Here is a 27,918-nt window from a genome sequence, read left to right as displayed (position 1 = left end):
GTAAAGCAACAAACTCAACACTTCACTCCTATTACCGGGCTTCGGGGCGCGAGGGCTTTCTCTTTCATCTTCTGGATTCGGGTTTGCCCACGTTCCTCGGGAGCTATGAAACTGATTTGATACCTTAAGATGAAAATCGATCAGGCTAAGGCAGAAGCTAAAGTCTGAGGAACTGCAATTGAAAAAAAAAACCAAAAACAAAACACAAAAACGCCTAGCGGGCCGAACGCGCTCCGTAAGCCTGGGGCGAGGAGGGCCTGGCTGGGCCGGCTGCGATGCTGCGTTTCCCAGTCCCCTGGATACGAGGGGGCCACCTGCGAGGCTGGCAAGGGGGAAGCGCGGAGGTAAACCGCGATGAAAGCTCAAAACCGAGTCCGGCCCTCCGCTAGGCCAGCTTCTCGGCTGGCAGTTTTTTTCCGCGGATCATCGCCGCCACCACCGAGGCGGCGGTGCAAGGCAACTCGGGTCGGGCTGGACGCGCGCGCAGGCTGGGGAGAGGCGCCGCCACGCTCCATTCACAAAGTCCCGGCGGAGCCGCTCGCCAGCGGGTCGGAGGCCTCCTCCCTCTTCCTCTAGGTCTCGGTTTTATGAATGGGCCTGGCGGCGACCGCCGCGCGCCCTGTTTACTCCGCTCTTTGTGACGTCGCGTCCCCGTGACCAGGAGCGAGCGGCCGGCACTCCATTCACGCGCCGGGGCGCGCGGAGGAGGTGGGGCCGGAGGGGCGGGGGGAGCCGCCGGGGGGCGGGGAGCGGGCGCGGGGGGCGGAGCAGGGCTCGCGGCCGAGAATGGAAAGAGGCGGAGCCTCGCGAGGTAGTAATGCATCTGCCCCCTCCCGGGGGAGAGCCGAGGAGCATTAATAAATCTATACGCCGAGGAGAGGAAACTCTGGCTGGGGCAGAGCGCGGAGCTCCGGCAGTTCGTGGGGGAACGGCGGCCGGATCGGCAGCGCAACGGGCAAAATACAATAGAGGCGACAACAGAAGGGAGCCCTCGTACCTCTCCCGTAAACACACTCCACTCCACTGCCCCCTGCCCCTTGGCATCGTGCTGCCCGGCGCCCGAGGCCGCCCAGACTGCTATGTAACCGAGAACCTGCCGGAGGAAGGGGGAACCCAGGAAAAGAGGTTCGCCAGTGAGAGCCCCTAGGGGCCAAGTTTGCGGCCGCTTCTGCCCGCGCGCGCCCTTTCGTAGCCCCCCGCTCACCCCTTCCTGGAACCCAGCTCGCCCGGGCGTCTTTCGCCTCCTCGCGTGCCCAACAGACGCGGTTCCCGGCGACCATGGTGACGGTGGACGAGCTGCGGGAGATGGACTGCAGCGTGCTCAAAAGGCTGATGAACCGGGACGAGAACGGCGGCGGCGCGGGCGGCAGCGGCAGCCACGGCGCCCTGGGGCTGCTGAGCGGCGGCAAGTGCCTGCTGCTGGACTGCAGACCGTTCCTGGCGCACAGCGCGGGCTATATTCGAGGCTCGGTCAACGTGCGCTGCAACACCATTGTGCGGCGGCGGGCCAAGGGCTCCGTGAGCCTGGAGCAGATCCTGCCCGCCGAGGAGGAGGTGCGCGCCCGCCTGCGCTCCGGCCTCTACTCCGCCGTCATCGTCTACGACGAGCGCAGCCCGCGCGCCGAGAGCCTCCGCGAGGACAGCACCGTGTCGCTGGTGGTGCAGGCGCTGCGTCGCAACGCCGAGCGCACCGACATCTGCCTGCTGAAAGGTAAACGCGGGCGCCGGGCGCGAGCTGGAGGGTCGTCGGTGCGGCGGAGCTGGGCGGCCTGCGCGTTAGTGGGCAGGAGAAGATGTGCCTGGGGGGGATTCGTGGCTGCGGGATCCCCCCGCGCGCTCTTTTGTGCGTGTTGGTGTGCGCGCTGGTGTGCAAGGATTTTGTGCGTTTGTGTGGAAGCGCGAGCTCCTGAATTCCTCAGAGATGGTGAGGGCTCAGTCACCTGCAATTCCGGACCCTTCCTGGCGATTCTGCATTTGTTTACACCCACTAACGGTCTGGCCTTGAGGGAGAAGCGACTCAGCAGCTTTTCCACCTTCGAGTCCAGGGAAGTGCTCTCAAGTGCCACTACGCGGGAGGTGGGGGACAGGTTAGGCCTGTTGGTTTGGCGTGGCCGGGTCCCGCACCGATTTCGAGACGTGGGGAAGAGAGGGAAGGAGAGTGAGCGCCGGGGTGCGATCGGTTCTGCGGCTCCTGCTGGAAAGCAGCCGTTCATAAATGCAAAAACGAGGGTCAGCTTGCGGGCTTGATGTGGAGAAAATCCATATCTCCTCTCCTGCAGCCCAACTCCGAGCTTCACCAGGAAGGGTGGCCAACCCCTCCCACCTCGGGCTAGACCCAGGCTCCGGAGACGGAGGGCCCAAGCTCCGGGGACGGAGGCTGGAGGTCCGAGTATTTGCGGGGGTCGCCAAGCGGGACGATGCCTCTTAAATGAAGGCAGCTGAGAAGTAACGACCTTTTGTTCAGACTCAAGACTCTCAGATGGCGGCGCGTGCTTAAGTGCGAAACTCTAGGGGAGGGGAGGTCTTATCAAATCTGCAAGTCGGAAACTCCAAAAGGGCCTAAGGCTACCCAAGTACCTGGAAGGACCCGGACGCCGGCCGCACCTGCCGGGCCGGGCCGGGAGCGGGCGAGTCGTTGGGGCCCTGCGGCGCTGCGTTCCCCCCTTCCACCCGCGCCACATTCCGCGCATTCCTCAGCCCGCTGCGGGTCCTGGCCGCCCCTGGACCCGAGGGAGGCGTTTCGAACCCCCGCCATCAAAGGGCCGCCCCTTTCCCTGCCGGCGCCCCTGGCCCCCTCCCTCCTGCCCTTCCTCTCCGGACCCGCTCACCCGAGAGGAAGGGAGATGGGGCGGGAGGCGCGGCGGAAACCTCTCCCCACCGCCCCTTCCAAAAAGCACGACCACACCGCTCGGAGCCGGGGGGCCGGGCTGGCCCCTGTGAACAGCGGGGGGCTTTGTTCTCGGCAGTTGTTTCCTGGCCATTTGACCTGTCAGCTGCTGGGGAAATGCTGTTGACCTTTGGTTGAACCACTAAGGCGATTTTGCTGATTTTTCTTTCTCTGCGAGGGCGGCCTTTGGCACCTCTGATGGGGCTCATCGCTCCTCCCTTCTCCTCGCAGCGCTTTAAGGGAAAGTGCCAGGAAGGGCCTTGCACCGGAAGGACCCGGCGCTAAGCTAGGCGACCTGGGCGCAGGGGCCAAGGGGCCCTGCCCCGGCGCCGAGGTGTGCCAGGAGGCCCGCGGCCCCGGACCGGGTGGAGCGCCGGGATGGGGTCCCCGCAGGAGAGCACGCCGCTCGTCCTCCCGTGCGTGGTGCTGGCGCACGTAGGGGCGATGAGAGAAATTTCTCTGGGACGAAAGCCCCTTCGAGTGGCATGGGCTGGCCGCGGTGTTCTCCGAGCCGTGCTCACCTCGATCGCTACGGATTTGGACCCCGATTGCGCGCCTGCCTGCTTGGCCCCGGAACCCAGGACCCTTCTCGAGGCAGAGCAGACGCACGTGGCGTCTGGGTTCGTTTTGTTTTCTTTTTTTTCCTGGAAGAAATCCAGAGGGGACCGCCCTAGGGTTTCCGGGCGCGCACTTAGGCCCCGCTCCCGGCGAGAGAAGCAGATTTTTAAGGTTCCCTCCTTGGGCTCACGGCACCTGCCTGGTTCCCCCCGAATCCCGCCAGGAGAGCCCGGAGCCAGATCTGTACCGAGAGCCGCCGCGCGGGCCGGCCGCCGGGCGCGAGGCAAATGCTAGTCTGTGGGGTCGGCAGTCCCCAGGCGGTTGGCGAGGTGCCTGGCCGAAGGAAAAGGAGTGCTTTAAGGGCTGTTTCCTCCCGAGGCCTGCACTGCCTCCTGTTGTCTGACCCGGAGCGCGCAGGGCAGACCGCTTGCAGCCTCTCCAAGACAGCAACCTCTGAGCTGGGGAGGGTCGTGGCCTGGGCGTGGGGTCCAACTTCTCTTTACAGGCCCTCCCGGGAGGGGCCAGGAGAGGTTCAACTGGGTCTTTCTAAGCACAGGGAGCCTGCCTTTGGAAGCAACCGCCTAAATTCAGAGATTGTGGGGAGGGAGGGTACCTCCTTCCAGCTTGTTCTGCAGTGGTGATAGAACATCTTTGAGGTTAACTGGTTCATATTCTATTCAGCTCAGCTTGTTTTCATTTAGGTGCTAAGCAGAGGCGGTCTTCACACAGTTCCTCTTCCTTCTCCTTGCCTTTCCCTGCAAAGGCACCCCGCAGTGAGGGCAGAAGGAAATAGGCTCCCTTGGCGCTGCGGGGAGGTGCGCCTGGGGGCGGCCAGTGCAGAAGCCAGCAACAGCAGGAAACGTGGGTTCCTCGCAGGAGGCCCTGGGGGCAGGAAACTAAAGCCGCTTATATTATCTTTAGTAAATGCCTGAATTGATTAGGGGTTGGGTAATTTGGATGATTCCCCTCACCCCCCAAGTTCCTTTTATTTTGCGGCCAGTGGGGCCTTCTGTGTGACTTTTCAGGTGTGGTGGTGGGTGAGGAGTAAAAGTGGTCAGACATTAAGCCTGTGGAAGACTGTTGATATCTGCCATCCTGGGAGGACAGTAAAAACAGCTGGATATTTTCAGAAGTTCTATTACCCTTCCTGGTCACAAGCTATGGGCTTTTACCAATTAACTGCATTTAAACAGCTGATTTTTCTATTTCTGCCACTTTGAAGGGCAATTAGTTATATAGTGCAGGTAGTTAATAACTAATACCACAGGCAGGAATTCATAGTTAAGAGTATCAAGGCAATGCTGGGGCTGGCATTTACAATTCCGAATAATACCCAAGGTTTGCTAAAAGCAGTAACCCAAATCACTACATTTTCTGATCGTTTGGCTAGTTAATCTTCCCACTGGGGTAAAACTCATTTTATTGAAAACCCTGTAAGGCATTTTGGGACAGTTTAGAGATTTCAGCTTTTCATATTTAATTATAGTACACGTTTCTTTTGAAATCCCTTTCTCTTTCCTTCATACATCCTTGGATTAGGGTTTTAGACCCCCTCCCCCCAGTAGAGAAAGACAAAAAGCATTTTTTTTAACCTTAATAGAAGTCATTCTTTACTTTCCACATCCCCCAAATAAGAGATCAGTCTGTTACACAGAAGATTTCGGGTACATAAACATTATCTTACTTTTTCTTCTGTCTAAAGTTTTTTTCAACATGTGACTGTTGTCAGTTCTTACTCAAGTTCTGATTTAAAAGCCATCCTGGAGCTGTTTTGAGAAATTGGGAAGATCAAGATACTCCAACTTCTCCTTCCAGGTTGGAAGTCACATACCCGATAGTCCCCAAGCTTGATTTTAGAGACCTGACATGATACCTTCAGTGCAAACAGCAACTGAGGCCCATCATGAGAGCTCTGGGCAGGCATGAGAGCTCAGGCAGCTGTGTTCTGTCTTTTCTCTATGTCCATCTGCCCTGCCCATCCCCATTTCCAGGTCAGTGGCACCAAATGGCAAGTCCTGGGGGATGCTAAGGGCAGCTCTTTCACCCAAAGGCAAAAGAACTGGCTTTTCTTCTCGCAAACAGGACACAGTACCCAGGAGAGCTGAGGACTGTTAGAGTTACAAACATAAAGGTAAGGGTAGGCCTTAAGGGTAATTCCTAACCCTTAGTGTGAGACTTTCAAGAGTTATAAAGAATGAGGCAGTCACCACTCTTGGCATCATCTGCACTGGATGTTTCCAGTCCACACAAGCGACTAAAGACAGGGCATAGGTGTAAACTGAGAGTGACTCCTGATTGTCAGAAAATCCATCTCACCTCCCTTGGGCTTGTCTTGGATGCTTATAGGAAAGGTAGGCTGCCCTTCCCCAAGGTGGGCTGCACAGAGAACTGAGAGGAGAAAGGTGGCCTTTTTAAAGAGCCAAGGAATTCCTTAAAAAAAAAATCAGAACATCCGAAACCAGATAGCTGGTTTCCTTCCTGGAAGGCAGTTCCCGTTTAACAAAGAGGAAGCTGGGGAGGAAGAAATCTAGACTAGACGGAAGCCAGATTGCTGAAGGGAGCAGATGGCAGAGAAGGACCGGGAGGGGCTGCAAACGAGATCGAGCCTCAGGTGTGACCTCGGGTGTCCAGCAGCTGCTCGGGACACCAGAGGTGTCAGACCCAGGACTCAGAGGTCTCGGCCGGTAACCCCGAGATGAGGAGCCCACGGATGTAAACCGGAAGTCTTGGAAGCTCTCAAAGCCAAAGGACCTTCAGACGTCCCCAGACTTTGCCTGCTGGGCAGTGTTTGCTTGGTATTGATAAGATGTCCCAGGACAGCAAGCCCATGAGCCCTGTTTGTGAGCAGGTTGATATTGTGAGTGTAGAGAGGGTAATAGGGGAAAAGTGGCAGCCACGTTAAGATCCGCGACCATCGTCACCACCAAGAGACTGTCCTTCCATCACAGACCCCATTAAGAGTCCTATCACGGCGAGATGATGGGCACTATAGCAGCCTGTCCTTTCAAAGGACTTCGGCACACATCACCCCCCGCCCCACCCGCCTGAGCAGGTCTGTCAACTTTGAAAACCGCCTTGCTGTCCGTGTGAGAAGACGAAAAGAACACAGTTGAACCGTAGGTGCAGTTATTCCTCAAGGAAGCTGGGTAGAAAATTATAGTCCTTTCTGCCCCGCCCCCTCCAGACACTCCGGTTTTAAAATTAAGATGAGAAAATGAGAGCTTTGAGGCTAGAAGGTATATTATTAAATAAGAACATGGGAAAAACAGGTCAAAATTAGTCAGCATATCTGTTACTGAATTAACATGCAACAGGACGTAGGGGAAAAAAAATGGTGGGAAATTCACTGACGAATGTGTTGTGAGATTGTGTTTAGAAGGTGGAAATACACAGGTCTGGTGGAAACATACCTGCTGTCAGTTGATAATCGGCAAGTCAGTTCATGACCATTCAGGAGCACAGAATGTTGGAACTTGGAGAAGACAGCGTCTGGAATCCTTGTGTTCTGAGGGTGGAAAATGGGGCGTAGGAAGGAATGTGTCTCTTCCGGCTCCTATAGTCAGAGCTGGGGCTCCTCTGCACCCATCTGCCTCCCCCCCCCCCCCCACATAGCTCCAAGGCCACAGGATAGAAGCTCCCCCATCCCACCCCACCATGTCTGCAGTGGCAATAAACTTTCCCTCTCATGAGTTCTGGATAAAGCTTGGAGATCTAAATCTAGCTCTTGGGACTTCCCTGGTGGTCCAGTGGCTAAGACTGTGCACTCCCAGTATAGGCAGCATAGGTTCTATCCCTGGTCGGGGAACTAAGATCCTGCATACTGCAGGAGGTGGTCAAAGATAAAAAAAAATACAAATAAATCTCGCTCTTGCTGGAAGGGTTGTGGCTGTGGTACATGCACAGATGTGAGCTGGGAAGGGAGGCGCTGAGGGGAGAGGCTGAAAGCAGTCTTCTTCCCTGCCATCCCACATAAGAAACTGAGTTTCGTTTCCATCAGGGCCTCCTGTAGGGCTACTCTATATACTTCTAGAGGATCTGACCTTTTTTTTTTAAAGTGAAATGATCCATGTGTTTATTACATAATTTGAGCTCTTAAAATACATTTCCCCCCAAGAGATGTAAGCATGAGTGGTGTCCCGCAGCAGCTCCTGGCCTGGCCAGGTGTCTGTCCCCCTGTTCCGGGGTCGTGCCCCCCTGCAGCACGTGCCATGTACAGTCTGGGAGAAGAAGAGCCAGCAAGTAAGTGCCTTTCAGTGCCCATAGGGAAGTCCCTGTGATGGGGGACCATCGCTGTGAAACCAGAGTGCCATGAAATTATACCGTCCATAAATGCAGTGCTTTCACGCTGTTTATTCTGTTTCATTAAATTTAAAAAATGCTGGTCACGACTCCTCCGTAACTACCTGGAGTTCGAAAAGCATCAGAGAGAAGTAGAGTTCAGTGAAATGTCAGCAGTGCCCTGTTCACATTCTTTCTATTTCTGCATCAAAATTCTTTCCTAGAGTGATGAACCACTGTGGGGGGGTGGCAGGGGGCTTAGAGAAGGGCCACTGGAGAAGCAGCGGTGGGCAAGCACCAGGATGGGCTCCTGATGACCAGGTTCCAAGTGACTTTGAGGCCCCTTCTGTGGGCTGAATGCCCTTACGTGGGGCCGCCATGCAAGTTTTCTCTTCTGTTAAATGCTGTTAAATCGGCACGCCTTCCTCCAAGGCTGCTGGTTGGATACCAGGGTGGGAAGAGCCTGACACATAATGAACATTTCCTTTTAAGAGGGTCTGTCATTTTTATTAACCTGGATGGGAGATGGCTTCCTGGGGTGTGGCCTTGTGGGGTGTGGGCTGAATGGCCCCTGACCTGCACTCCTGTATCTGCACTGCATCACCCGAGAGCTCCCGACTCCACGAGGGTGTGTTCTATCGTCTGAAGTCCTGGCCTGACTGCAGCTCTTAGCCTCAAAAGGAGGTCCTTTGGTGATGCTCCTTGTAACTACCCGTCACAGATCCCTCACAGCTAATGACAGCTCCGGAGGGAAATCCTTTCCGTTGCTCCCATGTCAGGGACGCTACCCTCCCTTTGCTCCTGTCTCCTGAACGACTCTTCTTCTTCACTTAGCTCCTTTCTGCTTGTTCTTTGAAGATCTCCAGAGCAAACGGACTTTTCAGTGATCGTTTTGCATTCTCTCTCTGTCCTGTTACGTGCAGCCTTGGGGAGATGACAGGTAGCCCCCCTTTCAATCCTGGTCTGGTCTCGCCTGCACCCTCCCCCATCCCCTACACCTGCCACACCCCCAGGGTCAGTTACAGGCTGGGGACCCCTCCAGGGTTCTGCTGCTCCCTGGGGATTGATGGATGGTCAGCCCTAGAGGTAGCAGATGTCCTTGACTGGGCAGGGGCCATGACACTCAGGAAGTGCCTGGTACCTGTTCTTCTGCCGCCTAACTACCAGCTCTCCAGATGCCCACTGGAAAAAAGAAGGAAAGCCCAGGAGGAGAAAGCTGTCCAGAGTGTGACAAGTTGTCAGTGAAGCTGGAGTCCCCTTAGGTACCAAAGGAGGAAATGTTCATTGCATGTCTCCCTGGGGCCAGGCACAGCGCACTGGCTGTTCCGGTCAGTCCCCAGACTGACTTGGAAGTTTCATTACATTTTACAAATGAGGAGGAGGCTCAGAGAGGTTCAGAGATGTCTCCAGGCTGCACAGCCCATGATTTATTCACAGGGCTGGCATTCAACCCAGAGCTCTTTCCCTTCCGTCTGATGCCCTGCTCCGAGCCTTCACAGCAGCGGGAAGAACGTTCTTTCTACCACTGAGGTTCCTTGGCTCCTTCTGCCCTCAGATCTGCTGCTTCTCTATGATCTTGGAGCCTTGCCCTAACCCTCCTGTGACTCTGCTGGCCTGCCCGTCCAGGTGATGAGCTTTTTGGAGGGCACCCCTCAACGTCTTGTATCTCTTTGAGATGCATTTTCATAGCTCAAATTATGTAACAAACACATAGATCCTTTCACTCAACTTTTCAGATCCCCTGGAAGTACAGAATAGCAAGTGATGGTGTTTCATATAGACAATCAACACCGGTTTGTAGATGGACCCACTTCTCCTTTTACTTTCTCCAAAGGGCAGCATTTCCCCAGGTTTCCATCCCAGAGGCCCATCACAGGGGCTTCAGCTAAAGGCCCTTGCTGGCTCTCCTTGCCCATAGCCTGCGTTTGGGGTGGAAGCGTTGGCAGGTTTATAGGCGAAAGGGAGGGCTGCTCCTGTGACAAGAAGTCCACTCAGGCCACTAGCACCACTGAAGACGGCAGGACTGGGCCCTCCAGCAGGTTTTCCCTCCAGGGAGGCTGGTCATTATGACTCAGCAGGATCGAGGGCCTGTGACCAAGAAATGGCCATTTATAGCCTGGGGGAGGGAAACCAGGAGCCTCCCGCTTAGAGAGGAAAAAATGTCTGCCCTGTTTCTGGAAGCCTTACGATGTGGCAAAGGATCGTTTTCTTTCCCCTCCCAAGCGGTAGTGTCTAGGGTTGGGATTCAGGGCAAGGAATTGACTAACCATCACATGTTGGAAAATTGCTGTGAATGGTTAGGGCTAGAGAACAGTGGCACCCATCCTGTCAGTCATAAAGGTGTAACGGGCCAGCTGCCTAGGCGACCATCCGTTGAGTGGTTGTTCCACAACCTGCAGACCCTGCTAAGTTCATTTATAATCTATTTTTGGTCCAATAGTAACTGCAAAATAAAAATACAAGCAGGGGGATTCCCTCTTGATCCAGGGGTTGAGATGTCAGCTTCCAACGCAGGGGGCGCAGGTGTGATCCCTGTTTGGGGAGCTGAGATCCCATGTGCCTCAGGGCCAAGAAATCAAAATACAAAACAGAAGCAGTGCATACATGCTCGGTTGTGTTCGCCTCTGTGACGCCGTGGACTGTAGCCCGCCAGGCTCCTCCGTCCAGGGGACTCTCCAGGCAAGAATACTGGAGTGGGTTGCCATGCCCTCCTGCAGGGGATCTTCCTGACCCAGGGATTGAACCTGCGTGCGTCTCCTGCACTGCAGAGAGATTCTTTACCACTGTGCCACCTGGGAAGCCCCCAACACACATCCAATCAAGACTCCAGAAATGGTCCACATCAAAACAAAAACCAACAACAACAACAACAACAACAAAAAAAAAACCAAGCAGGGCCAAACCTTGACAATAATAGATGGTAAGTTTCCCGCAAAGAGTCCCAGAGTGCACAAGAAAATCAGAGACACAGGCTGATCTCTTCTTGGTGTGTTTCCCTGTCCGCCTCTGCCTGCGTCTCTGCCCACCCCTGCCCAGCCGCCCTTGCCTGAATGGCACTAACGCTACTCCACAGAAGTTGGCCATTTGTCTCCTTTTACTTAAACGACCTCCCTTCCCCGGAAGATGATCCTGCAGAGAACTATTACAGGGCTTAGCAACTCTCAGGTCAGGAAATCCTCCCGTGCCCCAAACCTGGATGAGGCAAGAGGGATTTGTTTAGATTTAAGCCCGTTTCCTCTCGTTTTGGCCCCTTGTTGATGGAACAGCTGTTCATGAGGCTGTGTGATTGGCATCTGTTCTGATGCTGAGGTCCAGAAGGGCTGGTGCCAGGATAATAGTTTTTTTTATTCTCTCCCACACTGGAGAACCTCTCCAAAAGAAGAGCTGGAGTTGGGAGATGACAGACATCTTTGTGGGTCCCAGGACTCAATTGTGGCCTCATGAAAACCCCTAGTGGCGCTTCCCTCTTTCTTTGTCATCACTGTAAAGAAAGCATCCATTCTTCATCTCCCCCTGCACATCCTCCTTTGTGTATCTGCATTCTAAACAGAAGTCTGGTCCCTAAAGCTTTTCTTCCAGCTTTTAGGATGCGCTCTTCCCCAAGGTAGTCTCCCCATCTCTGGAAAAAGGGCTCCTTAGCCATTATCTCTGGGCCCACAGCGCCACTCAGTGGCCAGTGGAGGTGCAACCAGCCCTAGCTTCCCAACAGCTCTCCTCTATGAAGGGTAGGGTTCAAGTTCTCCCCTGGTTTGGTTTCCTGCTAGCTCAGTGACCCCATTAACCCGAGCATCTTTCTCCTTTACAGGTGGCTATGAGAGGTTCTCCTCCGAGTACCCAGAATTCTGTTCCAAGACCAAGGCCCTGGCAGCCATCCCACCTGCCGTGCCCCCGAGCACGGCGGAGTCCCTGGACCTGAGCTGCAGCTCCTGTGGAACCCCACTGCACGACCAGGTGGGGGCTGAGATCAGACTTCTGCTTGTCAGAGGCTCAGGACTCAGGGCCCCAATGCTGGGTGAATTGATGAACCCTGAGTGTTGGGGTGCGACTTAGGTGGAATCCATTATTCCTTTGAAATTCTTCCCCTTCCTTCTCTCATTATCCTTAAAAAAAGAATATAAAGACCCAAGTCCCTGACTTCGCTCCCAGAGTTATGTGCAGACAAGTAAGCACTTGGCCAGATGTGTGTGGGCTGCTCTGTAGGAAGCTGAGACCCCAGCCCTGATTCAAAAGAGTCAGAGCTGACCGCCCCCCTCCCCATATAAGCGAATTGTAAATGCTAAGTGAACATCAGTGGGCAACCAACGTTTCTCCTAAGAAAACCAGCTCATGCCACTATGATTCTTACAAGCACGCGCCTTCCAGCCCTCTCCTTTAGACAGAGATGGGAGTAAATTGATGGGGTCTTGCAACTCTGCTCCCCAAATCCCACATCACTTGTGTTGATCTGCCTCAGAATAGTGTCACCAGCAAAGCCAACATAACCTCCTTTTGCCAGGATCCCTTCTCTTGTCTTTGAGGTTGCTCTGGCCTCTGTTTTTGATCTGCAGCAAGTAGCATAGTGGTAGCAGGTGTAAGCTCCTCACATCACATACAGTGGAACAAGGCCAGCGCTGTGTCTCCTGCTTCATTGGTCACTGGGGGCAGCGGGAGGTGGGCTGCTTGAACCAGAGAGGGGGGCCCAGCATCAAGGCAGAGCAAGCATCAAGGCCAGAGAGGTCCCACTGAGCGCATCACTCCCTCCTGGAGCCCCAGCAGGACACGGGGAGACCGGGAGGGGCTGGGTCCACAGGCCATCTTCCCAGGACCTGTGAAAGCGCCACCCCCCCGCCCCAGACTGGTTTCCCTCTCCCCGTCCCACCACCCCAGCCCTCTGTCCCACTGTCTTACACTTATGATATTTGGGGGGGCCCCTCTGTTCTCCCCTTCTGCAGGGGGGTCCGGTGGAGATCCTGCCCTTCCTCTACCTCGGCAGTGCCTATCACGCGGCCCGCAGGGACATGCTGGATGCCCTGGGCATCACGGCCTTGCTGAACGTCTCCTCCGACTGTCCCAACCACTTCGAAGGACACTATCAGTACAAGTGTATCCCGGTGGAGGACAACCACAAGGCTGACATCAGCTCCTGGTTCATGGAGGCCATCGAGTACATCGGTAGGCTGGCCCTGGCCAGGGTGCTGGGTTCAAGGATGGGGCGCTGGGTGCAAGGCTGGCAGAGACAGGAAGGGAGGGAAGAGGGAACCACTTGGAGCTGGAGGGACTTAGGAAGGGCCCTGCCCAGAGGGTGCCTATTTTCCCTCTTTCTCAGTGGGAAGGCTGGCCCTTGGGGTGTTGAGTTGCCCAGGGGTAGGAAGATGGACTTAATCAAGCCACAGGCACTGTTGGCTGATAGAGCCAAGAACCTTTGCCTTCATGTCCCACCTGCCAAGCAGATAAGACTTTGGGGTGGGGAGGAAGGCCCAGAGAGAACTGGGTCATTGTTTTTGCTCCAGCAAATGAAAAGCTCTCTCTGTGTGCTGGCACGCGGCTTTAGCATGTCTATTTCCTAAGCCTGGCACATTTGTTTGGTTAAGTCTCCCAAATAACCTAGAGCCTACGGCCTTCCCTGGCCCCGTGGGTTTCCTCTCCCGGCCTCAGCCTCGGAGGGCTGTTCCTTCCGTGGTTCAGAGGGAGGGCCCCGACCAACGCTTCTCCAATCCTTCCCCCAGCGTCCTCGTCCCCCCCGCGGGACGGACGGAGGCTTGGGGACGCTAACGGGCGCGCGGCTCTCTGCCCCAGATGCGGTGAAGGACTGCCGCGGGCGCGTGCTGGTGCACTGCCAGGCTGGCATCTCGCGCTCGGCCACCATCTGCCTGGCCTACCTGATGATGAAGAAGCGCGTGCGGCTGGAGGAGGCCTTCGAGTTCGTCAAGCAGCGGCGGAGCATCATCTCGCCCAACTTCAGCTTCATGGGGCAGCTGCTGCAGTTCGAGGCGCAGGTGCTGGCCACGTCCTGCGCAGTGGAGGCCGCCAGCCCGTCGGGGCCGCTGCGCGAGCGGGGCAAGGCCACCCCTACGCCCACGTCGCAGTTCGTCTTCAGCTTCCCGGTCTCCGTGGGGGTGCACCCGGCCCCCAGCAGCCTGCCCTACCTGCACAGCCCCATCACCACCTCCCCCAGCTGTTAGAAGCCTCGGAACACCCCCCCACCAGCCCACGTCGGGTGGGGGCCCGTGGCCCGGTAGCAGGTCCGGACTGACCCGCAGGGCGCCTGGCGACCAAGCTCCTTCCATCCATCTCTCTTTGGCCGACCGTGGGGCCAGCTAGAATGGCAATAAGGACCTCGAATACATATTTAAACGCAGACAAAACACTCCAACTTAGAGCAATAACGGCTTCCTCGGCAGGCAGGGAAGACCTGGGTCTTGGTTTGTGTCAGTTTTACTTTTCAGATAGGAATTTCTTACCTCATTTTTTTTTTCTTTTTTTTTTTTTAAAGCAGTAAGGCTTGAAGTTAGGAAACCCACAGATCCTGGCAAATGTGCCCTCCCGGTTTTATTAAGGGGGAGACGTGTGGCGGGGGAGGGACAGGGCCGAAAACAAGTTGACCAGAAGTGCCTGCTTCTGTGTGCTGGTCCTTTTGTTGTCGTAGTTACAGGAATTTTTTTTTTTTTTGGAAGAAATCTTTTAGGACATGGTTTTCCTTTCTAAGTCACCACCAACAGGTGAATACTTACGCTTAATAATAAATAAAAGTATTTATTGAGAATTTGCTCAGAGTATGTAAGTACACAAAGTCTAGTGACCGTGATTTTAGAATATATTGATGTTGGTGTGGACCCGCGGAGCACAGCAGCATGCAGACGTCAACGCAGTGAGAAGTGGTGTATTTGAGATGGCATGACGATCAGCTTGCATTTGCTACCGCTGAGAAGGGGGCAGGGTGGGGTGGGAGGAGGAGAAAGGGAAGGGAGGACATTGTTAGCGTTGTCCCTGGGTATCCGTGGGAGATTGGTTCCACCACCCCCTCCATCCATTGCGAATACCAGAATCTGTGGGTGTGTACATCCGCAGATAGCACATCCTTGAATATGGACTGGAGACTATTTTTGAAGTTGGTTCTTGGGCACATGGACCACCGAAGCGATTTGAAACCGCAACCATACAACCGATTCGGATGATCAGTAACTCAGTTTGGCGGTGGAAGCATTTTTCTCCTAGACCTGCCCGAGGACTTGTATATCATCTGTGATAAATGCCATATCGTGTAAGGTGCTCCTAAAAAAAAAAAATTGGGTGCAATTCAGATTTTCCTGCAGCGAATCATTTGCCAAGGCCCTTGGGGAACCCAGCTAACAAGAGATAGACCGGAGAGGGACGTGGAAGCACCATTTTTTTTTTCTCTCTCTTTTGCCTAAATCGGAGATTTTAATTTTAGGGGGTTTGCTTGGAATGAAGTATGCCAACAAATTCTTGTGATCTTAAAAGATTCCTGGTGTAGGTGGATATCTGTAAAGTGAATAGGTGAATAAAAAGAAGGGCGTGGACACCCCACTGGAGGTCCTGTGGAAGATTAGGACAGCAAGAGAGCGTGAGTGAGGAGTCAGGCAGACTCTTTGCAGGGAAGCTGGTTTCTGGATGGGCACTAGCGTGCCATAGCAGAATCCTTTCTTGAGATAATGCTGTTTTCAGGGGGCCTTTGCAAATAGAGGAGTGGCTTTTGGAACAAGGAGCAGGTGGGTTGGGCTTGGGGGGAGGGAGGAGGGAACTAACCGCGGGTTATTTAACTTATAGTATTGTGGACAGTGTTGTCACCCTATGCCAGGTTAGTAGTAATCCCAAACTTGTCCAGAAATGAGAGCATGCTCTAGGTTTTGCTTTTTGGGGTTGTTTTTGCCCTCTGAGGATCGAATTGCTGCTCACCCATTAATAACTTCAAGCCTCGATGTCAGCATAGTGTTGGAGTGCTCCTTCTTGTCCCCACGTCCCAGACGGGACCAGGTTCCTTACATTTTCTTCCATAAACATGAACCTGGCATCATCTGTCCTCCCTTTGTCAGGCCTTGTCTTGGGTGTGGCCAGAGTTCCCACTTCCTGTTTTTAGAAAAGCCCAAGGCCCCCTCCTTTCCCGGGAGCTGCTTGGCTGAACCCCTCCTGAAGACGTGAAGGGGTATGGTTCATGACACTGGGCCTATTGAGAGACAGCTCAGCTGGACGTTCCCTTGTCTTCCTTGATTCTTGGAAGTTGCTTCATGTTTTGTGATGAATGCGGTCAAATGGGCTCCGCTGCTGGAAAAGTGTGGGTTCCCACAGACAGATAGGTCCGCAGGAGGGACTGCTTGAAGAGGGAGGGAAAGTAGCTTAGAACAGATTGACTTTTTACAGAATGAGTGTACATTTGCCAAAATCTGTGTATTGTGCTTTCCCGGACCGGATTCCAGCTGCCTGGACAGTCGGAGCCCAGGACCCGCCCCGATCGGGTCTCTTCCCTGCTTTCCAATTCAAGTCTTGTGTCCACAGTGTCAAACCACTATTTATAAAGCCATTTCCTTTGTACTTGATAACAGTGTGAGTTCCCAAACCCTTAGAAATCAAATAGGAAATGGGCTTGATTGGAATCGGGGATTTGGGGGTCACTGTCTACTTCTACCATCAGAAGCCTCTTTGATGACTTGGAAGAAAGAGCTCTAATGAAGACGGCACCATGAGGTCCCTCAAAATGGCCACTGGGTTTCAACAGGCGTCTCTCCCATGAAGTGATTTCTGGTGACATGCAATTTCTGTCGCAGTCAGAAAGCTTTGCCACTTTGATCCATGGTGACCTGTGCTATTGACTCACTGGATCATCTGTAGAGACTGGAGGCCATTTTCCTCAGATGTCCATCCTAGCCTGATTCTAGAGAGTTGATTCTGATTCTATATGAGAAAATATACAAAATTTTTGGGAAGATGGTCAGAGGGAGGTGGGATGGGTGATCTCAGTGTGAGGGGAGGGGGCCGTGAGATCGGAGTTTGGCCACCAGCCTTTGTTGGTAAAGTCGGGGTTCGCCTTCGCTGCCCGTTAGCCCAGACGAGGTACACCAGGAATTCTGGAGGAGGGACCTGGGCATCAGTAGGTTTCAAAGCTCCCCAAGTGCTTTCCCTGCATAACCGAGCTTGGGAAACTTAACTTTCTAGATGGCAAGGTGCTGTTGGAGGCCAGGGCTTGGTAACGCAGAGCTGGCTTGTGTGGCAGAAACCACAGCAGACAGTTGTCCCTGGCCCCGCATGGTCCCAGCTATGCTGAGGGACATTATGGTTTCTGTCAGGAGCTCCCGGGGCCTAAGACCTCCTGGACGAGGTGCCTTTTTACGCCCCTCAAAAGCTGATCTGTGGTTCGTAAGGAACTGAAGAACGTGTCTGGCTGTCAGTGCTCTTCTTTGCAAGTTTGTCTGTTTATCAAGAAGTGTGGAGAGGGACTTCACTAGCAGTCCAGCCCCGTGCTTCTAATGCAGGGGGTGTGGGTTCGATCCCTGGTCAGGGAACTAAGATCCCACATGTTGCATGGTGCAGCCGGAGAAAAAAAGGCTGTAGAGTGCCATGTCTTTGAAGAGAACCCTGCTCTCCCTTAGAGCTTAGGAGTCATGTGAGAAAGAGGCTTCTTCAAGACAGCAATGCAATACTTGTAATTTCTGTAAATAGCCCCATCTTTCAGAGTGATGTCATTTCTACATTTGATATGCTTGTATTTCTGTAGGATGTATATAGTTTAGGGGAATTTTGTTGTTGTTTGGTTTTTTTTTTTAGAAAAGTCAACATGTCTGTTTTTATTTATTGCTTGAGACAAAGATCATTTGAAGAAAAATAAATACATTTTCGACCACCTCTGGCTTGGTTTATCCTTTCCTGAAAAACTGCCAATATGATGACTTGGAAGATCCGAATCATTTGATGGTAATCTTGTGGAGACGGGCCACTCAAATCTGAGCTCCCTGAGTACCATGGAAGGTGCAGGTGAAGGCAGAGAGGAAATCTCTGAGAACTGGATTTTTTAGAGAGGAAGAAGTGAAGGGTAAGACACAGATGTCCTCATGTGAGAGTCTGCTCTCTTTTTTAAAATATTTATTTTTAATTGGATGATAATTGCTTTATAACATTGTGCTTGTTTGTGCCATACATCAACGTAAACTAGCTATAGGTATACATACGTCCCCTTCCTCTTGAGCCTTCCTCCCACCTCCCACCCCATCCCGCCCGTCTAGCTTGTCACAGCACCAGTGTGAGTTCCCTGAGTCATAGAACAAATTCCCACTGGCTCTCTGTTTTACCTGTGGCAGTGGATATGTTTCAGTGCTACTCTCGATTCGTCCCACCCCCTCCTTTCCCCACTGTGTCTACAAGTCTCTTCTCTATGTCTGCATCTCCATTGCTACCCTAAGAACAGATTCATCAGTACCATCTTTCTAGATTCCATATATATGCGTTAATATACAATATTTGCTTTTGAGAGTCTGCTTTCTGCCAGGCACAGAATGGAGTGATAAGGATGGCTGGCAATCTTAAACACAGCACAAGTGATTAGGGCTACGATCAAAGATTGCACAAGGAGTTGCCACACCCTTCTCAACAATAGCAAGGGGGCCTGGCTCACAAAATCTTAGGAAATTTTGGAGACCTCGTGTTCCCTCATGTTCCGTTGGGAGCATGGAAATTAAATAGCAATTTGCATCGAGGCCAGATAGAAGAAATAAACGGACGACGGTGATATAAGGCAGTGGTTCCCCAGTGCTCATTTGGGGGTTGGTTCTATCAGATTCAGTTGGTACAAATGTCCCAAAGTGTAAACCAAAAGCATGTTAGTAAACATGTATTTCCACTGTGCCATTGTTATCTAACATTATTTTGGAAGTACTCAGTTCAGTTCAGTTGTTCAGTCGTGTCCGACTCTTTGCGACCCCATGGACTGCAGCACGCCAGTGTTCCCCGTCCCATCACCAACTCCCAGAGCTTGCTCAAACTCAGGTCCATCGAGTCGGTGATGCCATCCAACCGTCTCACCCTCTGTTGTCCCCTTCTCCTCCTGCCTTCAATCTTTCCCAGCATTGAGGTCTTTTGTAATGAGTCTCTCTTCACATCAGGTGGCCAAAGTACTGGAGCTTCAGCTTCAGCATCAGTCCTTCCAATGAATATTCAGGACTGATTGCCTTTAGGATCGACTGGTTTGATCTCCTTGCTGTCCAAGGGACTCTCAATAGTCTTCTCCAACACCATAAGCAATGCAATTAGCAATGCAATTTGGAAGCACTAGTCAATGTAATTAGCAAGTGAAAGAAATGAGGTATACAGTTTGAAAAATGGGAGGCCAAATTATTTGCAGATGATATGTATCAGGAATCAACTGGAATCCTATCAGAAATGAGAGAATTCAGCTAGTGGTTGATTGTATTAAAATGAAAAAAATCAATAGCTTCCCTATATGAAAATATCAGTTAAAATAGATGCAGTAGATCCCACTTACAATATCGGCTTAAAGATAAACTGCCTACAGTAAACTTGACCAGAGATAGGCAAGACCTAGCTGATGGACATTGTAAAGCGCTACTGGACTTCCCTGGGAGTCCAGTGATTAAGACTACGTGCTTCCAATGCAGGGGGTACAGGTTCAATCCCTGGTCAGGAACTAAGATGGCACGGTGTGGCGAAAATAAAAAAATAAAATCCTTCAAAGAAAAAAAAAAAAGCCCTACTAAGGAACATAGAAAAAAAAAAGTCCTACCAAGGGACATATAAGAACACTTGGAAAAAAAACTGAAAGACACACTGCGTTCTTGGATAAAAAGACTCATTTTATCCATTGAAAGATATTGAAAAGGTATTGAAAAGATATTTTTTCTCCATACATTAACCTATACATTCAATATGATCTCAATCAAAACACCCAACAAAATTTGGGAGGAACATGGCAAAATATTTCTGGTTTCACCTGAAGAGACAAATATGCAGAAGTGTGTAGGAAAATGGAAAAAAGGAAGTCACAAGGTTTGGGGGGGGGGCGGGTACCACTTGTACTGCCCATCTCTCACTATTGTGATAAAAATAGTTTTAAATTTTTTATGAGGTTATTTTAAAAATAGAGATCCTTGGGTCCATCTAAGACATTGAGTCAAAGACTCCACAAACTCCCACAAGTGATTCTGACTGAGCCACCAGGGGAAGCCCAGGGAATCTTTTTAACTAGAACCGTAGCTGAGGGAACTGACTCCCCACTAGTTGCCATAGAAAAGTTCAGTGGAAAAGCTCCTGAACTTGACCTTCGGGTTCCAGGCATCTCCACCAAAGTGTTGCCAAGCTGACTCTGTGTGACCACTTGGGGTGGCTGTACAACTCTTAAATTTAGTAAGTTTATGAAAAAAATCTTGTACACTTAAAATGGTAAGTTTCATGGTATGTAAATTACATCCCAGTAAAGCTGTTGGATGATTAATACACGAAAATAAATACATATGTTCACTGCCACAAAATTCAAAGAACGCAATACATACAAAGGACACTGAAGGTTCCTTCTGCATATCCTTGCCTTACACCCCACTTTCTTTAAAGAAATTTTCAGTAACCAAAATGAGCCATGGGGTGTAATAACTTCAAGACTCTGATTTATGCATTTTATAAATTCAAGTGTTTGACAGTGCAGGGGAGCAAAACTGACCACTCCTAAATGTCTTTTTGGCATGCAAATTATTTCAAGCTGAAAGTACGAACGAACAAAAGGCTCAGGAAGAAGCTTTGACCTTCCTCCTGAAGAATGCAGACCGGGGACCGCTTCAGGAAGAGAATATCACCTTAGATAACCTAGTCTGGACCAGGTGTGTAGATAGGGAGGAATCCAGCAAAGTCTGTTAAAATTCCTCCGTCCCATTGTCTCCGCAGGGCCCAGCAAATATTTATTTACCAAACATTTGCTTTTCATCTCCATATAAATTGCCTTCCTTTCCTTTGAAGTGCCAAATCACTACCCCCAACATCCTCTTTTATCTTTAGCCGAAGATGGTCTTTAACTGGAGGGTTCCAGCCGTTTTGAGTTACTTAGTTTTCCTGGGTCTCTTCCACGGATACATGTCATCCAACTTTTGTGGGCTTTTCTCCCGTTCATCTATACATACCTTATGCCAATTTAATTCTTAGACCAGTCAGAATAACGTAGAAGAGTAGAGGGAAAATTTCTTCCTCCCGGACGACAGGATAACATTTGAGTTGCTAACCAAGTCATTTATTTTAAATAGACATTCAGAGTATACAGTCTCTGCTTTTATCTATTTGTTAAAAATCAAGTTAGTTGAATATCATATTCAACACCCTGATATTTTCATTTTTATTTTGTCAGCTTCTTAGAGTATTACAAATATGAGGAGGATTTGATAAACTCAGAATCACAGTGGAAGACTTGAACAGTTTGTGTTTTCTATTTCAAAGATGCCTTGCATACATGAAGTCGTGCTTTGTACAGCTTCTTGTGGTCAGCAGCTGGGCTTCCCAGGTGGCGATAGAGGTAAAGAACCCGCCTGCCAATGCAGGAGACATGACACAAGGGTTCAATCCATGGGTTGGGAAGATCTCCCGGAGGAGGGCACAGTGGCCCACTCCAGTATTCTTGCCTGGAGAATCCCCATGGACACAGGAGCCTGGCGCGCTACAGTTCATGGGGTCACAAGGAGTCGGACACGTCTGAAGCAACTTAGCACGCATGTAGCACGTGGTTGATAGGTAGGTGATGTTTCTTGTTTTCCATGTATGTAATGCCATTCTATTGATACTTTGGAATCAATAATACCATGTCTACATTTGCTTGTCTGCTATGTCTTTATACATCTCCTTTTCATTTTAAGTAACAGTTGGGGATTTATTTTTCAATCCTAGAGAACACATGACCATTAAGTGACAGAAATATGACTGTAGATTTATAGGTTGAATTCTGTAATTCAGGTCAATGCTGATTCTGGATATTTGTTTACAACAATGCTACTCCTTTTGAAATATAACCCATGACTTTGAAGGGATCCAGCAAGAAAACCAAAGTGATGTTTCCACGTCCTTTTCATTTTCATCTCCCAGTGGAAAAGATTTTCTTCCAACATTCTGAGCAAATGGGCAAAAATAGCAGAGATGCTAGCAGAATCGCACATTTATGGTTCTGTCGTCATCGTCACAACTTTCTTCATTTCTAAGATGATTGCTCCTGCTTTTAAGTTTTCAAACAGAATGAAGCATTTCACCTGGAAATCAGACTCTAAATTTAGAGGACAGGCTTTGAATTACTGAGCTGCATGATTTAGAAAACATGTATTATTCTTGTTTCAATTTCTTCCCTTCCCACAGTAACATAGTTTTATTGAAAAAGTCAAACACATCTGAATATTAGAAAGCAAAAAATCTCCTGAAATCCTGTATCTCTGAAACACTCACCCTCAACATTCCATGACCATCTTTCTACATATACGCATGTGTGCATATATATACAATACATATACACACATGTGTGTTTTCATGTTCTAGCTCATGGACAAAGAGTCATGATAGTTATGTTTTCTTGTGGTTTGCAGGTGATGTTTCTTTCTTTGGTCTTTGTTCCAGACAGATAGACATAAATATATATGCACACATATTTTTTTTCCTTCAAAAATGTCAGCCATATTGTTAAAAAATATTTTCTTTTCACATGTCTCTCTTCATGTGATTCTGCAAACAACCACTGTTAACCATCATGTGTCCTTCCTTTCTCTCTATCCCCACAGAGTCATACACAATATGATTGTTGTACTATATGGTATAATAGTATCAAGTGCATAACACCATGTATCTATATGTTTAACTACATATCGGGATTTTATTGGTATTTGCTTTATAAAAACAAGATCATACAATACACAGTTTCTGCATCTTGCTTCCTTTGATGTATTGTGGAAATCACTTCAACCCAACGATAAATGAGTTGACTTACTCCTAATTTCCTTCTTTTCATCATTTTTTGGCTGTACCGCATGGCATGAGGGATCATAGTTCTGACTGGGGACTGAATCCAAGCCCCTTGCAGTGGAAGTGTGGAGTCTTAACCACTGGACCACCAAGGAAGCCCCCACTCCCAATTCTTTTATGTAGATAAATTATTCACATAGATCAATAATTTTAAAAATAGAGACACCTATATAATAAAATGCTTCCTTCTCAACTAAGTCACCTCACCACCAATTTACCAATGTTATTAGATAAAAAAAAAAAAAAAATTGTTACCAGATTTTGACATATTCACCGAGAAGGTATTCCAATCATTTGAGTAAGCACATGAAGGTATAGTATGTTTATATTTATGTAACTTCTCCCCCATCTACTGCTTTTATACCTACTCACTAACACTTGTTATACCACTTCCTGAGTTTTGTCAGTCTGAGAGCTAACTTGTGTTAACTTAATTTGCATTTCTCTATGAGATAGAGCAATTTTTACATATTCAAGAACCATTTGTATTTTTCTATGAACTGTGTGTTTATAACTTTGATCTGAATTTTTTTTTTTTTTTAGGAACACACTGGTACTTTTATATATACACAGCGCAAGGTACAAGGTCTCAGTAAGAAAATACACTCTGTTCAGATGCACCCCACCCCCACCCCGAGAACACCCTAGACTGAGGACAAGAAGGAAGGGGAGAATCATAAATAGAGAATAGAAGGGAAGCTTGATGCTCTGAAGGGCAAACACTGGCGGGGAACACACTGGTAGAAGGAGCCATGACCTCTTTTTCCCTGGAAGAGAACAATGTAGCGGCACAGGGGAATAGCAGCCACGACTAGGCCTGTGACGCCTGGCGCAGGGCACCTAATGGGTAAGAGAACGGGGGTGGCTTCGGGAAGGAAGAGAGCCAGGACAGCTTCCTTCCCACTGGTGGGGCCGGGGCCCCTTAGTTGGCATCCATGAACCCTGACTTGGGTGGCGTACCACAGACAGAGGACGCCGGGAGGTTCGATGAGCCAGCCTGGGGTTGCAGACGGCGTGCCACGTCCTGGCGCTGGTAGAAGAGGACATAGGCTGCCTTGGACTCAATCTGATTCTCCGTCACAGGCAAGATGCTGTTGTCATCGAAGGAGTGCCACTGGCCGCTGTCCTTGTTGCAGGCAAATGTCGTGTAGTGTCCATCCCGCAGGCCCCCATGATGGTTGGAAACCGCGATGAGGTCGTATTTGTAGAGCTCCGGAGCTGAGCCGTCCTGCGGCTTGATGACAAACTCAGAGAAGTCCAGGTCCCGGATAGGAAACTCCACAAAGATGTCCAGCTTTTTGCGGGAGGACGTGGTGTAGGAAAAGCGCTTCAGGTGGATAATGAGTGTCTCTGGAAGCATCCACAGGTCCAGCTTCTTGGTGGCGGGCTGGTGCTGCTTGCAAGTGGAGCAGTACCAGGGGTTTTCCTTCTCCAGGGTCTCAACGGTGGTGAAGAGCTCGATGCATTCCTGCAGCCGCACTGGCGCCTCCTTCAGCACGTACCCGACACAGTCATGCTTCATGTAGCTCTCGGCCTCCACCTCATCATAGTAACGCTTCTTCATCTCTGGCTCCCAGTCAATGGCAATATACGGCTGGGCCTGGGTATCCTCATTGAAGTGCGAGCGGTCGCTGGTCCCATTGGAATTCACTGTTTGCAGGGTGAAGAGGTGCTTGTGCCGCATCCTCTGGGGCCAGTGAGATGGCCTAGGAGAGGTGTCCCCAGGGCCCCGATGACCACTCGTGACTCCAGAGCCGGACCCAGCCTGCTCCGGCCCAGGGTCTTGGGAGCTGCCCGCAGCCCCACATCCAGTCTGAAGAAGGCTGTCCTTACTCTCCAGGTCTCTCTCGTCCCCACCCTCCTCATCATCCCAACTGGGTCTGGTCACGTAGCGCGAGAGGCGGTAGAGCAGGATGTGATACAGGGCGTCCCACGAGAGCCGGTCCCGGGGCACCGACACCAGAAGCGGGTGCCCGAAGAGCATCAGGCCTTGGTAGGAACCGTTGTGGTCCTGGACTCCGGAGCGCTCCCGCAGGTAGACAGGAAGCACAACGTCCTCTCTGGAGTTCTCCCCAGTGGCCGCCCTGCCTGACACCTCGTATATGAAGACATCGTCTCGGTCTAAGATGCTGCTCAGAGACTCCTCCAGCTGGTAGATCTTATAGAAGCGGTGACTGAAGACATCGGCCACCATCATCCTTTCTGGAGAGATGCCAGTGTGTTTGGCCAGAGCCACACACAGATCCCAGACCTTGCCTTTCTTGGGGACCAGGAGCTGGTGCCGCTCCGGCTTGCGGCGGGGGTCCATGGAGACAAAGAAGACCTCCATGACCCTCTTGTGGCTCACGGGCAGTGGGACACTGAGGTAGCAGAAGGGGTCGAAGGTCACAGACACACTGCCACAGTCAGGGCACACCAGGGTGGACTTGAAGAGGCCGTGGAAAGTGTCCACGATCACAGAATCGTTCCACCGTTTGTGGTTCTGCCAGGCCTCCTGAGCCACCTCCTCATCGGGCCTCCCAGCAGCGTCGCGCAGCTCCACGTATTCCTTCTTCTTGACGCGATTGAGGTCCTCATGCAGTCCATCCAGGAGGAACGACAGCAGCTCCTGTGAGTCATGCAGCTGGTAGCCCAGGAACTGGGACGCAAAGTGGCCGACCTTGGTCTTGAAAACGTAGGGCACGATGGAGCGGTGGTGGCCGGACCACACCTGCTTCACCAGGTCGGCATAGGCCTCTGCAATCTCCCCCTTCATGCCCAGCGGGTTGCCGAGGTTGAGCTCCTCCAGGTAGCGGTTTTGGAGGAAGTACTCGGTGAGCTGGGGAACGTTGCTGAGGCACTGCAGGGCCGAGTTCATGAAGCACGTGTTGCCCAGGTTGGTGAGCCCACAGATGCCCGGCTGGCTTTGGAAGTCCTCCCCCTCCTCCGACGCGCCGCTTGGGGCCTGTGGCTGCGCCCTGGGCCAGGTGGCATCCTTCTTTCGGGTCTCCATGACGACCACCTGCTCAGTCTCGAGAGCGGGCGTCAAGCACTGTGACGCGGGCCTCGCACAACCTCTCAAAAGGGCCCTCCGCGTTCTTGAGCCACAGCCGGGTCTCTCTCTGGGGGCGCCCCGGAAACTGCTCTCGAGAGGCGCGCAAAAACGAGGTCACTAGAATCTGCCGGGCTAAGCCGAGCCGTGGGAGGTGTGTCCGTATCGCTGAGCCGGACGAGCACCAGTTCTACTGGGTGCACTTCAACCCTGTGGATGCGGGGCAGTTCCATGACCTTGCGTTCCACGCGAGGCTAGCCATGCTCTAGAACACACCAGTTGACCAGGTAATGCCGAGCAGCCGCTGGGAGCAGCACATAGTCCTCACCTTCCGCCAGCCCTTTCTTGAGGCGTGCGTTTACCTGGCCTTCGAAGACCTCAGCCTTGTTGATGCAGCCAGAGAATGTGCTGGAATCCTGATCGCCTCCTTGCACGTACACCTCCCACTGCTCGTACCCGTGCTGCCAATGAGGAGCCTGCACTTTCTTCCGTCCTGAGAAGACGAGCTCGACCAGAGACAAAAAGCTCACTGCGTCACAAACTTGGCTCATTTGCAGGCGCCATTTTTTGCTTCCCTTGAAAAAAAAAAAATTTTTTTTTTTTTTTTTTTTTTAATAATCTTACAGGCTTTTAGGAACTCTTTCTGTATGAAAGAGATTAGCCCCCTTCTACAGTAAGTAATGTTAGTCGCTCAGTCATGCACGACTTTTTGCGATCCCACGGATTGCGGCCCACCAGGCTTCTCTGTCCATGAGATTTTCCAGGCAAGAATAGTGGAGTTGGTTGCCATTTCCTTCTCCAGGGGATCTTCCCGACCCAGGGATGGAACCCGGGTCTCCTGTACTGCAGGCAGATTCTTTACCGACTGAGCTACAAGGGAAGCCCTTCTACAGTATGAATTGCAACCCCTCGGTTTGTCATTTGTCTTTTGACTTTGTTTATAATAGTTAAAAAAATATGTATCTTTTTGAGTCTTTGCTTTCCATTCTTTTTGTATACATTCTCCTGTCTTATTTTAAAGAATATTGAGACCAGGAACACAGCTGCTCACCTTGTAGGTTGGTCTCAGTGCTGAGCAAGGAAATCAGTTTCATTTCAACAGCATACATTGAGTGAGTGCCCGAGAGAGGGGCTTGCTTGGGTAACTGTTCTCTCTTCCCAGGACTTCCCCTGGGTCTGAACTTTGGAGCAGGGATCTGCAAAATCAGTTCCTAAGTTCGAAGTGGCAGAAACATAAAGAATATTTGAATTCACCCTCTGTCTTCCCCAGTTTTAAACGAATTTAAAACACCAGCCTTTTAAAAAAAATACGTGTTCACACTATTCACCTCCTTGAAGTCAAAGGATTAAGTTTAAATTAATTATTATTTATTTACTATTTATTTCATCATGTGCATCTCTAGGTCTCCTCTCTAAAAGAGGAAGTATTCATGTATACATTTTGCTTGTACATATGTTTCTAGCCTTCTCTCTCTTTATAAAATAGATTTAAATTTTTTAGAGCAGTTTTGGGTTCAGCAAAATTGAGCAGAAGTTACAGAGATTTTGCATAAACCCCTGGTCCCAGTTGATAAAAGCCTCCTCCATTATCAACATCCTCTACCAGAGTGGTATAATTGTTACAACTGATGAACCTATGTTGACACATCACAATCCCCCAAAGTCTACAGTTTGCATTAGGGTTCACTCTGGGTGTTGTACATTCTATGGGTTTTGGTAAATGTGAAGTAACATTCATCCACTTTTATGGTATCTTTGAAGGTATTCTCACTGCTCTGAACATCCTCTGTGCTCCACTTAGCCATCTCTCCCTTCCTGACTGCTGGCAACCACTTCTCTATTTGTCTCCATAGTTTTGCCTTTTTCAGAATGTCATATAGTTGGAATCATACACCTGTTAGCCTTTTCAGATCAGCTTCTTTTGCTTAGCATTCATGTTTCTTCCATGTCTTTTCATGGCTTGAAATTTCATTTCTTTTTAGCACTGAACAAATATCCCACTGTCTGGAGGTGTCAGAGATTATTTATCCAGCTACTGAAGGGCATTTGGTTGTTTTCAAGTTTTGGCAATTGTGAATAAAGCTGTTAGAAACATCTGTGCATGGGTATCAGTATGGACCTAACTTTTCAACACCTTTGCATAAATATCAAAGTGCACTCTTGCTGGAACGTATGGTATGTT

At 50.7% G+C, this 27,918-nt stretch overlaps 2 protein-coding genes across 2 annotated transcripts; one reads left to right on the top strand and one right to left on the bottom strand.

Moving 5' to 3' along the window:
* The first annotated feature begins 849 nt into the window (after positions 1 to 849).
* Positions 850 to 17,578, top strand: DUSP4 (dual specificity phosphatase 4). Its single transcript, XM_061134480.1, has 4 exons — positions 850 to 1,711; positions 11,529 to 11,674; positions 12,655 to 12,874; positions 13,499 to 17,578. Exons 1-4 carry the CDS (start codon positions 1,279 to 1,281, stop codon positions 13,882 to 13,884), a joined length of 1,185 nt encoding a protein of 394 aa, XP_060990463.1. The 5' UTR covers positions 850 to 1,278; the 3' UTR covers positions 13,885 to 17,578.
* A 5,923-nt stretch (positions 17,579 to 23,501) lies between these two features.
* Positions 23,502 to 26,075, bottom strand: USP11 (ubiquitin specific peptidase 11). The gene is given in 3 exon segments (XM_061134491.1): positions 23,502 to 25,724; positions 25,726 to 25,845; positions 25,847 to 26,075. Coding segments are annotated over 3 exon segments (2,340 nt in total). The 5' UTR covers positions 25,970 to 26,075; the 3' UTR covers positions 23,502 to 23,627.
* Positions 26,076 to 27,918: the final 1,843 nt, after the last annotated feature.

This window comes from Dama dama, chromosome 32, assembly GCF_033118175.1.
Source record: "Dama dama isolate Ldn47 chromosome 32, ASM3311817v1, whole genome shotgun sequence".
NCBI lineage: Eukaryota > Metazoa > Chordata > Mammalia > Artiodactyla > Cervidae > Dama > Dama dama.
This window is presented reverse-complemented; position numbering and strand designations above follow the sequence as displayed.